Raw genomic sequence first — 13,021 nt, forward strand, 5'->3', positions numbered from 1 at the left:
ATTCATTATTCTGTCCAAAGACGGACACATGGGCCAGTGCCAACCTTCACTATTTTCTTGGCAGACTTCCATCTCCAGATCAATCTCTTCCTCACATACACAAACACACACACTCCCACACACACACACACACACACTGCACACACTACACAAACTACACACATGTGCACACCATGGCCTACACTACTGATCTGACCTCAGGCACCAAATTCATTGTCCACAATCTGCCTTGAGAGCATATTGAACCCTGGTTGTTTGCTGAGGGTCAAATACTCTTACACACATATTCTGCAAGCTAAACGATGAAACAAAACTTATTCTGAAGTCTGTTACCTTACCTGCCCTTGATTTCAGTTCATTTTTCCCTTCTATAAATTCTCCAACTGGTATTGATTGTCTGCTCATACAGCATATGATCACACCCAGGTTATTTTTCTGGACCATCAAGTCAAGATCAAAATATGATCAGTCTGCAGTCATAAAACTAGATTGTTATAAATAAATAAATTAAATCGTATTCAGTGTCATTTTTTTCTACTATTGCTCCCAGTTTATCCAAGCTGAAATCATAAAGCACTGCATTTAGGTATATTTTATTAACTGATTGACCGTGTGCCCTAATTGACAAATGGCTAATTGCAGTCCTATGGTTTTAGGAACTCCAAGCTTTACTGAATGCATTTTCACCAGAAAACAATGTGTTTACCCCTTTCCCCCTCCTAAAATGTGCAAGGACTCATTGGCAGAGATAACTGCTAGTTTAATCATTTTACATCTGCTAATCCCCCTTTATTTTTTTCTTGGGATTAGAAAACCACTGTTGCTTAATAGGTAATTTTATCTCTCCAATCAATGAAAATACTTTAATTTCAATATTTTAATTCCTCTCATTTCAACATTTTTTCACCTGTAAAGATGTAGTGTTCTGTGGTGAGAATCAGCATTTGCCTTTTACCTTGAAATTTTACTGGGAATATATAAATTCTAATGGACTCATCTGGAGATTAAAAAACAAGACATTTATTTTCACAGAAAGCTTTGTCACACAGTGCATTTCACGAAGAAGTAAAGGGAAGAGGAAAAGGACAGGCTCAGATTTTACACACCCCAGCTCCCTCCAACTTTTCCATACGGTTGATCCTAGGGTCCGGCTACCAGGCCTGCCTTGGCCGCTTACACGGGTAATTATGCACACAGGCAAATGAACGGGGGCGGGAGAAAATGTTCCCTCTCAGCTTACCAAATATGCACTCCTCCTGTGTTCACCTCTGATCACATGGATCCAATTCATGCAAAAGAACAATTTACATTCCCCCCTTCCCCTCCCCCACCCACCCTCCCTTTTGCCATTTATTGGTTCTTATTTCTAAACCCTGATTCTGTATTCCCCAGGGCCTGTTTTACCGATTCAATTATTCAGAAGCTCTCCGACAGTCCCCGTTGAAGAGCTGGTCTCTCTTGTTTAAGATGATGCCTATATGAAAAGAGGGCATTACTGTACAAGGTCAGACATGCGGATGGGGCGCTTGCGGCTTGTGTGCGGTGCCTGGCTGCATCGCTGTGCCATTGGATTGTAATGTTTTCCAGGGTTTAAACTCCTCCCGGTGTAACACTGAGCGCTGGCTTTTGTGTCAGATGATCTCAGCATCTCTGCCAGTTTCCTGTGACTCCAGCTGTCTTCTCCCACACTGCTGGGAACTGTGGCAGAGAGGGGTCCTATCGTTGTCGTAGTTCTCATTGATTAACAACAAGCACAGGTGTCACCAGGGCACGCCGGGTGGCCATTCCGGCTCGATGGATCATACAGCATTCAGCTGGTTCCGGTGATGCAACACAAAGAGTTCTCCATGTGCATTGTGAAAAATAATCATGTGGCCCAATGCAGATGCGCAGAACGCATCGATGTCAAGTCATAGGTACCCGTGCATAGTAACACTTTTCATTTTCACCATTTTCAGAGCGGTACATGAGGTCAGTACATTGAATCCTACACTGGGAATTTCATTCAGGTAATCAAAAATAGTGTCACACACACCCATGGATCAAACAAACACAAGGACTGGTGTTATAAATGTTGTCATCTGAATGACAATCAAAATGAAGATTCTATTATTTTTGACACAAAATCCTACATAACTCAGACTCTACTGCAGTCCCACTTTTATATATGTCCATTTGTCTGTATCAACCTTTATTAGAGAGAGAACAAGAATGAAATGCATATTACTTTTGTCATCATCATAACGATAATGACAGATGATCATGATAAGTGTAGTACATTAAGAGTGTTTACGTCCCCTCAGACCACTGACTGTTCACTCCAGTCTCCCTCTGGATCCTGCAGAGGAGGGGGGGAGGAGGGGGGCTGAGTGACTGAGCCACATATGCTCCCCCCCCCTCCTCCCCCAACCCCCTATCCATCATAGGAGCCGGCAGGTGAAAGACGAATGGCGCTGCAATCGCTTTTCAATTTCCAGCCCTCCCCCACCCCCTGGGCTAGGGCGGTGCATGGCTGTTTACCTGCGTGATTAATGGGGCGTGTCTCTGCCACCCTCCCAACATGTTCCGGTGACCCTGTAATTGTCCTTAAGTAGAAAAGCGCAGTCCCCCAGCGCTGCTCCTTTACAGGAGGGCCGATGGTGTGATTTGTAAAAAGGGGGGAGGGGGGGATGCATGGTCCTTGCTTAATACTATCCCAATGGGTATGTCAGACAGGGTAGCTCGGCAATGGGGGATGACCAACGGAGTGGGGCTCACTTTTAAGAGATGAGTACATGCAGTAATGTGGTTGAGACATTGCTTTTGTCCACAGCACATGGGTCGGTGACAGTTTAGTGTGAAGTTCTCTGCAATCCCACCATGGTTTCTTTTCAATAATTACCAGAAACAGACATGTGCACATCATAGACGATGCAGTTGAAGGTGCTGTGGGGAAAGGAAGGGAAAATGGGTAGAGCTTGTTTGAAATAATAAATGGTTATTTTCCCTAGAAGAATGAAGACTCTGAAAATGCAAAGGGAACATTGCCGTCCTCTTTCCAGGGATAATAGGCCTTGGCCAGCGATTTGGTGATTAGGTGTCATGTTCCATCACCCGGCTGTCCCAATGCAGAATGAACTCTTACCTCTCCGGGTTTCTCACAGATCTCACCCCCATAGCCAGAGATAAACTGACATTTGGCACCAACTTGCGTAAATTTCCACATGCCTAGGTTATTACTCCGCAAGGAGTCTGAATATGCTTGTCACTAAGAAATGGCAAAGCAAGTGGGACATGTTTATTTTGCTTTCTTAATTTGAAAGTCCTTTTTTTGCCAGAGTGAAGCAATTGAAGAGGTAATGAAGAGAGAGAAGAGAAACACAATAGACCTTGTGTGTAGGGTGGAGGGACTGAGTACACATATATTTTTAGATACACACACTTATCAAGGAACACCGCCATGTCCTCCCTGATTTGTCTTCCACTGAGAGAAGTGGATTTCTGGTCTCAGAGACAGCCGTCTTATTGTTTTATTAGGAGGTCTCCTGGAGGAACGTTGCCCCTGTCAAACAGCGTGCGTATGTGTCAGCTAGAGATATAAAGCGCACCTGACTCTCTCTTCTCTGAGGGCGGGGTGGGGCGAGCGAGCCGACGGGGATAGCAGTAAATGGAGGAGGTTTCGCATTTACCGTGTTTTGCCATCCCGCAGTAAAAGCTGTTGCCGTTAATTTAGTGGACGGGCGGCTTCGGTTTCTGAGAGCGGCTACCGTAAACTACAAGGCGCTATGTCGCCGTTTGACTGGCAGTCATTTGAGAGGGAATTGCAACCCGTCCCTTTTTTTTTTTTTTTTTTTTTTTGAAAAAGCTGTTGATGTAACTCGTAAAATCTGCCTCCTTTAACTCTCTTACCGATTCTTTCTTGAGCGAGCATGCCACCGCTCAAGGAATAAAACGTCGTGTCTATGAATGGGTTTAACGATCTGACGGATTATACTTTATGGAAAACAGAACATGCCCTAAGGAACGTACTCAGACATTTGTTTGAGTTTAAAGGCGCACAAGGTAGCAAACAGGTCTTGTTAGGCAATAAGGAAATAAGTTTAAAATGTCACTTTGTAAAATAATTTTTATTATCTATTATAACAACTGCAATCCCACTGTGAATGATCCTGAAATTAGATTAACAGTGTAGTGTCCGCGTAACACATTTGTTTCCAGTCAGGAAAAAGAAATGTTCCTGTTAGAATTATGTATGCAGATGTCAGAGGAGGGGACCTATTTATTTGACATGATTTAATGCCAGCTGCTAGATATTCAGGTCTAGCGCCCTGCTCAAGGATATAACATGGAATTCGGATTGACAGCCACTCGGTCTTAGTTCTGCTTTCCCAATCTTTCTTCAGGATGCTGCTGTAGTCTGTGGCATTTGATTATAGTCATTATTGAAATTAATTTAAGAGTATATTACAGCATGCCGTGTGTGCCAGTAATGTGTCATATTCAATTGGGCTGAACCAGTTCGGCTCAGAAATAAAGTACATTCAAAACAGCACCAGGCTTATGCTAGTGAACAATGACATTCCACCAAAATGTTCCAAGGGCACAGTCTTAACTCTTGGACACTGAAATGAACATGACACCTGACAGTTTCAGTCTCACTGACGTGAGATGGGCTAATCACATAACAGAGATAAAGGTTTCTCATCTCCACTCCACACCATGATCCCCTTGGCTTTTGAATATATTGGACCTTCTATGGATGAGAATATGCAATATAGCCTTGACTGAAGATGGAGACATATCCTGAAGACATGAAAACAAATCACAAGTAAAACAAATGCTCAAGCTGATTACACCGAGTACAAAGATATAAAGGTGGCTGAGGGCAAATATTTCTGCTTACAGGTGAAAGTATCCATTGTGAGAATCATAACTATATTCATTTTTTATTATATAAACCTCTAAACAATAAATGTCTATAAATACACATTTCTGTAGCCCCTATTCTGAAACACCACATTTTTCAAATATTATTTACATTAAAATGTTGGCAGCTGGGAGAAACGAAACGCCCTTAAGTAAAATGAGTCTTGTGCATTCACATTTTATGAGCAATCCTGAAATAATAAATAAATAAATAAAATCTGTCAGTCTGGTTGACCTTTGTTTCACCTGCAGGACAGCATAACTTATCAGGGGACAAGAGCAAACTGCTCCTTGCCCTCCAAGCCAAACACACACCAGCCGATCAGGGGTAGGTGTATTTCTTAATTGCTCTGAGAAGATGATGTATACTTGGATGGCTTGGGGGTCAACTGAGGTCTCGGTGAAACAGAGGGACAGATGGTGCATACCCACAATGCACCTGGGCAGTGCCCGCCATCTCCCCGTGCTTGTCACAAGGCTGACGGGCGCGTGCAGCGGCTGCCGGTCAATGGGCACGTGTCGACGCCCGGAGACCGCCCAATTCAAGCAGGAAGTGATAGGGCGTCTGTCAGGAAATAGCAGGCTCCATTACAGATATACAGTATAAAGGTATGTCTTTTTGGTATCAAGAGCATATACCCAATAATGAAAACCTTGGACATATTGGCATTTTGTAGGATTAAAACAAGGGCTGTGCATGAGGAACCAAAGTGTTCTATGGAATTTAATGAGTAATACTTTGTGGGTGGTGAGTCGTGTACAGGATGCTGTATTGAGTATGTGCACTCTGGCTGAATTGCTTGCAGTATACCCAGCTGTAAGAGAAGCTAGTGTGTAAAAACGTGCTACTGTAAATCAGATCACGTTCATCAGTCTCTACCCAGAAAATAAATGTTAACGTGGACTGAGCCAGCAATGCATATAATGTATATGTTTGAATACGGTGCTAAAAGTAACCTAAATAAACTACTTTTAGACTTGGACACCGTAAGACATATTACATGTCTGATAGCTGTATTTGCTGGACCTGCATCAGTCCTGCCTTGATCCCCAAACCTTACATGCCTGGTGTTACCTGAGATATCTACGTATGGATTATAATAAATTGCATGGAGTAGGCCTGTAGTACTTCTTGTTACCTACTTATCCTGATAAAAGCTAAATTGTGGCCCAGGAACCACCGCATCTGGGTTAGTAATCTGAAATGTGCAATTGTTGCATTTTTCCGTTAAATGTTATGCTGAGTAACACAGTGATTTATTTACATGCTCTCTATAATTGCAATGGGGTAGAAATAGCTGGAATTGTAAATACAACACCTGGACTGTTTTCTAGTATTGACTTCCTCACATATTTTAACTCAGCATAGTATTTTCATTATTTAGGAAAAAAAAACATTATTCATTACATTTTTTTTCTGTGCTCACCTTTCACCCATTCAAAACAAGTTTTCACTCTTTGCATAATGGATTTTACCAGCCAGTGCTAAGATGATGCACAAACCTCACTGATGAAATGTAGCACTTTACGATGTACACTAGAATGTTCAGTAAAGTTTATTCTGAAGGCCATGGTTCCTGAACCACACAATGGGTGAGGCTATTATAGGCTGTCAGTCATTGACCTGTTTGAACAAACCGCAAGACTGCTCTCACAATGATTGATTCAAATCAAGGAGTCACTGATAATGTACTGTAGCGCCACTTATTTGTGCTTTAACAAAGACCCATTTTCCCATCAAAAGTTGAAATGTCAGTGTTTTAAAACATTTGAATAGCTTTTAAAAGTACATATGCTCTAATGGTTGTGCTTTTTCATTTCAGTCACTTCAGATTTGTTGAACTGAGACTTTTACAACATGATGTAAATATGTTCTCAAGGCTTGTTCTCTCTGTAACTGCACTCTGGGTGTAAATTATGCCTCTTGCAAATATAAGTATCTGTCATTATTAAAGCGTGTTTGTTCATTGAACTACAGATGAAGCAGAAATGTCTAATCATGTAATTATCAGGGCAGTGCCAGTGTTGGTTCCTAGTTTGAATCTTAGTCTGTGTTGCTGTATTCACACTGTACCTTGAATAACTGTTTGGGAAGCACATTGACAAGGGTAAAAGCTTCAGTCATTGTTGACTCATCAGAGCATAAACTCAACAGGTAGGTGGTAGGTAGGAGGTAGCCCATCAAAATGTGCTTTTTGTAGAGACTGAAGCTACTAGGAGGTGGTACTGGAAGTGAACCTGCAGGAAGTTTGTAAATTTTTATGTTCTCTGTTTCTGTTCGCACACTGGTATGATACAAACATTAGTCAGATTTTTTTATATCTGGTGACAAAACCATTGAATACAGTAAGTAATTTAGTAATAAAAAATGATTACTGACTGCAGTATGAAAATCTTCTAAAAAACTGCAAGGACTCCAGGTTCACAGGGTTTCTGTTATGCAGATGAATAAAACTATTTTACATTTGAAATTAAAGCCAGACATATTTTTGTATAGAATCTGTATGCTTGCTTCAGGGAAGGGTGCATTGGGGATTCATTCACTGGGCCACAAGGCCAGCATGACCCTGATACACTGCCCGATACAGCAGGCCACAATGAGCCCTGCAGGCCAGAGTAGCCCACTTCCCAGAATTGTGTGCCCAGTGTTAAAAATCACAGAATGATATCTGCATTGAGACAATATTTTTATAAAGCATTCTTTGCACTCTTTACTCATTCTAAACACTGCTAATACTGCATTCACAAGAACACCACTCGGGCCCACCTCTCATACTGAATGTAAATGGCTGCAAAATATTTGTCCTTTGACCCCAAGTGAACTCATGACAAGATGGCTCTTGTGTTGTATGAGCAGGTATCTAATACATTTAAATAATGTAAATGATATCACCCCATATAATTTATTTCTCATTATAATTAACATTTGTTTCATTAAAAACAACAAATTGAACAGTGAAAGTGAACAAAAATAATTCAATCTGCTATGGAGCTTGCCTGAATCACAGCAGCTTACCACACCAGCATTTCCCACACTTAGCAAACTTTCTTTTTACATTTTTGCATTGCGGCGTTAAGGCCAACACATTCAATAGCAGTTTAAGAGAAGGACTCCTGTTTTCACTATATACTGTGTCTGCATGCTGCTTTAGGCCCTGTAAATCTATCTTCTTATTTTCCCTCTTGCTGACCCAAAAGCTCTGATTACTGCTCGTGAACACATGTATCCTGGAGAACGGATCCCTCTTTACTTTGCTCTCTCACCATACGGCCGCATTTCCCCAAGAACATGCAAGCAGCTCCTGGTCTTTTGCGTGTTCCCAGATCAAAGCCCCTTGTCTTTGCTTACCACCGTGCATCCTGTTCTGCATCCTTCTTTATCTGTGAGCGATTGCCTCCTCCTACGCGACCCCTCATCTCCCGAGATTAGTTCACGCTGGCAGACTGCTGTTTTTGTCCTCTTGCCCCCCCCCCCCCCCCCCCCCCCCCGCCCCCCGCCCAACACACACACACACACACCCCATTTCCACCCCATTGCTAAATGTCACTGTCGCCTCTTTCTTGTTCCCCAGTGGTAGCATGAACGCCCTGGCAACATTAAGACTGCACAGTGCTGTACGGTGTGCTAATATTTTGCGCAATTGTGTAATATTGCATTATTCTGACAACGGAAAATACTGTATAGTGGCAGAATGAATACCCTGGAAAAGTAAAAACTGCACAGTGCTGTTTGGTGAGTTAATCGTTGGGAAATTATGTAATATTTTGTACTCTTGAAAGTACAGCTCTCTGAACAAAGCATGCCTTGCCACTACTCTCATACCAAAAACACATCCTTCAGTGTTTCACTCTGAGTTTTCCTGACATTAGGATGTTGTGTGAATTTCTTCCTACAACCCATGATTTCTACAGCTCTGTGTTCTGCACATCTTGGCCTTATTCTAAAATATAATTGTATGTTAATGTATAGAATTGTTTCTTTTGAAAATTATATTTAGAGTTTGACTCTGAAGTCTGCTGAATACATTTCTATTTGAGCATCAGCAAATACTCTTATCCAGAGTAATTTACTCAGATTTTACATAGGCCTGCAATCCATTTATATAGCTGGATATCCTTTTGAAGCAATTCACATTAAGTACCTCGCTCACGGGTTCAACAGAAGTTCCTCAGGTGAGAATTAAACCCACTACCTTTGAGTTACATGTCTAGTTCATTAGTCACAGTACTACATTGTTGCCCTTGACATTGTGATTATTGCTGTTATAAATGTCATCTGGAGTAATTAATATGACACATGATGTTGAAAATAAATTGAAATTATTGCCAAAAATCATTATGAAATTGATTAGTTGTAGTGTTGTAAATCAAAAGGTTTAAAGTGTTGTAATCATGTTTATGGGAGGTAAATATATTTACTATAAGGTCTATTACTATATATGAAAAATATATCTTGACTAAACTATATATATATATATATATATATATATATACATTATATCTCTAGACTATCTAGATCTGGTTTTATTCCCAAACACATGAAAAATCCATATATATCAATGCATAGTCATATTTCATCACAGTATCAAATATTGGTTTTCTATAATTGCTGTTTAAATGACTGCATTGTGCAAACAGTAATGCAATCCAGAGCCAGGTGGAAGCCAGCACCTACAGTAATCACTTAGAGACACACAGTCTAGACTGCCTGTTTAATTAGCAAATGTTTACCACATGTGTCCCATATGATTTTGTGGATTTATCCACTTCACTGTGTGTCTGCTAGGCTACCGCCATTGTTATCATTATTATTTTCTAATAACGCCTTCATTTGGACATACGGATAATTGACATAATGGATTAGACCTTTTTTCGCGAGGGCTGTTGTGACTTTAATTAGTACCCTGGCGTCTCTGCGTGAAATGGGGCACTTTGTTAAGGTGGTTAAACCGTCCTCCCTCGAATGATAATGGGTGAACGCATAGATCATTGTCAGGGCTATGTGTCACTGCAGGCCTCTCCCGTCTCAAAGATTCATCAATCCATCATTCTCTTAGCTGCTGACAATCTCCGTGACACCTGCAACCGCTTCAGCATCGGAACAGAGGGAATGCGGGTCCATACGAATACAGAATGGCCCCAAAGAACGTAGATTTGTACATTTAACGTAAACAGTGAACCTAGTGACACGAGATTTGTTGCCCTTTCGCCAAAGTGAAGCAGATGGTCTTCCAGTCCTAAGAATAGTGTGGATTATTCTCTACTGCCGCCGGGCAGAATCGAAGTGGTACCACCACGTAGCCGACAGCGTGTTGCCAATACAGAATATCAGCCTTGTTCAATTTCTTTAAAAATAACGTTTATTTGTTCATGTATTACGGTGAAAAAGATCCATCCATCCATTATCTATACCCGCTTATCCTGGACAGGGTCGCGGGGGTGAAAAGACCACTGTCCCCAATTAAAAGTATTAAAACTAAGAGTTTTCAAATATGAATAATTAATGACCCTTCTCTCGTCAGATTGGGGCACAGTTTTGAATAGCTGAGGTTAAGCCTGCTTGAGATGATATTGGTTATTTATGTGCTCTTTTTTGCGCATGTGGTAGCCTATTAAAGTTAAGTTGAAATGGAAGAATATAGGTAGGTATAAGCCGACTACAAACAGTTTTGCTTAATTACAGCAACCTCGACGCAAGTGCACTTTTTGAATTGCTCTCATGCGCTATTTTCAAATAGAAACCAAAAATATATAAATAAAATAAAATAAAATAAATGATATATGTATGTGTGTGTGTGTTAGAACACCACCTTATGTTGCCATTTTTTCTTTATTTTTTTCCCCTTTATTTTGGAAAAACTAGTTAGCATTTAGCCTATTAATACTACCATATCCCTATACGCCCATGTGGAATAACACAAGGTACTTTATTAAAAAACATAATATTTATTGAAATACTTATTTGTTATGGACATCGTGTAATGGAATAAAAGAACATAAATGACATATCGCTTAGTTAACATTTGGACCGTGTAGAGTAAAAGGATCAGTGTTAAATTAACTTTGAGAAGCCAACATTTATTCTGACACGTACACGTGATCCCTATTGGCTTTATTTAAATTCCTTTATAGCTATTTTAATTAACACTGAGCATTTTACTATGTGGAAGAACATTAAACATAGGTTTTTTTGTCATTTATCTTCTTACTTTAACTTATTTTTATATTCCTCTTCGATACACATATTTATTCATATATATTATATACGTATTAAATACATCACAGACTAGCCAAGCAAACATGATCACATTCAAACAAAATGACCTCAAACGGCTATGTCTTCTTTGTAATGGTTATTCAATGGGAAAGAAAACCCGGTGTTTGTCCCTTCTCCACAAAACAAAAATGGACATAACGCATCTTAGCAGTATGCCTGTTCGGGGACCGCTGTTTTAATTGGTAGAGCCAGGAATATCTGCGTGTGTCCGTTTAGTCGGGGTACAAAATAAAACCAGAAAATGTGCTGTACTTGTTGTTGTTGCCCCCGTGAGCTTTTCCGCCGTCCAGTTTGACGTATATTTCGTCGCCAGAGTCCAGGTGAAGGACCACGCTGTTGCTGGCATAATCGTAGTTCTGGTCAGCGTCCTGGGCAATGGCGCTTGCACGGACCTGTGGAATCAAACACACATGATTAAATGCAATATTATAGAATCGCTATAGCGTTTGCGTTTGGCATTGAATTTATGGATAGCTTTCAGAAGTGAGCCAAATTAGCTTTACAATTCAGGTACACTCTGGTGGTAGGGCCATGGACCACTCGTGGTAAAATAAATACCAACTGTGTGCTCCCAGATAAGTAATTGGCGCGTGAAGTAAAATGAGGCTAAGCCCCTGGCCTCGTCAGTGGTGACACTGGAAGATTATACTGACCACCAAAACTCTCTCCGTGACAAATACCTAATAACGAATTAGCCTTGCTTCTTTGGAAGGTTCACAATATGTACTGAGAGAATGCGCTTACCACGCATCCAGTTAATGTACTGACGAAGATGGGCTCACTATAAACTTAATAGGCTTTATCCGTAAACCTAATAGTACTTTGTGTGTGGGCTATTACCAACTATCTACAAGCTTTTCTTCTGTCACAAACCTATGCAAGTATTCATTGTGTGGAGAACATTCACGTTGGCTGATTAGTTCTTCACCCTCAATTCCATCGATTAATTCACACTCTAAACCGTGTTTCTATCATTTTCAAAATAAAAAGGTTAAGAAGCAACATAGTATATTTCACAATTAGCCTACCTGTCCGTTTTTACAGAGATCTGCCCACATGCTCGTACCGTCACCCCCTCTCATTAGCACATGGTAGGTAAAGAAATAGATTCCGGACACTTGACACGTGAACTTGCCGGTTGACGGGTCGTAATGGTTCCCCAGGTTCGTCACCACGTCGTCGAACTTTAGAACTTCGTATCCTTCATGGGGGTTCTTGAGACCAACATAAAAAGCGATCTTTGTGCCGCCCAACACCGCGCTAACGTCTCCAGTTTCGGTCCTCGCTGTCCCCGAGGTCAGCCCGGGAAAACCAGGCTTCCCGGACTCTCCCTTATCTCCCGGTGGTCCTTTTGGACCAGGAGGACCTGGTTCACCCGGCGGACCTCTCGGTCCAGGTTTTCCCGGTCTTCCCGGTTCCCCTCTAGTCCCTTGAACAAACGATGGAGGCGGGATGGCACTAAGGTCCTGCATAACTTCCATGGCGGTAGCGCTGGGCTTCGGGTTGTATGGATCACAGATCATTCGGCATGTGCCCATCATTTCATAATGAGCCGACGTCTTCGAAGTTTGAACCAGAAGGGGTATTGCTATAATAAGAGCCAACACCATGACGACGCCCACTACAGCAGCAACGAGTCGCTTCCTCTGGAGAATCCGAGAAGCAAGCCCCAAAAAGTCCGCTTTGCTTTGGGAAGTAATGGTGAAAGGTTTTGTGTGTCTAAAAATCCCAACAGAAAGTGGACGAAAGGGATCACTCTTTCTTCCAATAAAACAAATTTGTTTTGACCTCGAGCCTTGTTCACCTTAGGCAGTTTATGCAATGCCACTATCACTACGC

The 13,021-nt window shown here is 41.3% G+C and overlaps 1 protein-coding gene across 1 annotated transcript; it reads right to left on the minus strand.

Moving 5' to 3' along the window:
• Positions 1-10,831: 10,831 nt before the first annotated feature.
• c1ql2 (complement component 1, q subcomponent-like 2) lies at positions 10,832-12,792 on the minus strand. The gene is made up of 2 exons (XM_035392542.1): positions 12,211-12,792; positions 10,832-11,574 (listed from the first exon to the last, which is right to left on the minus strand). The coding sequence occupies exons 1-2, from the start codon at positions 12,790-12,792 to the stop codon at positions 11,395-11,397; spliced, it is 762 nt and encodes a 253-aa protein (XP_035248433.1). The 3' UTR covers positions 10,832-11,394.
• Between the last annotated feature and the right edge of the window lie 229 nt (positions 12,793-13,021).

This window comes from Anguilla anguilla, chromosome 15, assembly GCF_013347855.1.
Source record: "Anguilla anguilla isolate fAngAng1 chromosome 15, fAngAng1.pri, whole genome shotgun sequence".
Classification (NCBI taxonomy): Eukaryota; Metazoa; Chordata; class Actinopteri; order Anguilliformes; family Anguillidae; genus Anguilla; species Anguilla anguilla.

Bases quoted from the DNA above. Each gene is read 5' to 3' on its own strand.
- c1ql2 (XM_035392542.1), bottom strand. From the start codon at position 12,792: ATGGTGTTGGCTCTTATTATAGCAATACCCCTTCTGGTTCAAACTTCG. The intron at 11,575-12,210 runs GTAGGCTAATTG...TTGATTCCACAG, and splicing joins ATCTCTGTAAAAACGGACAG to GTCCGTGCAAGCGCCATTGC.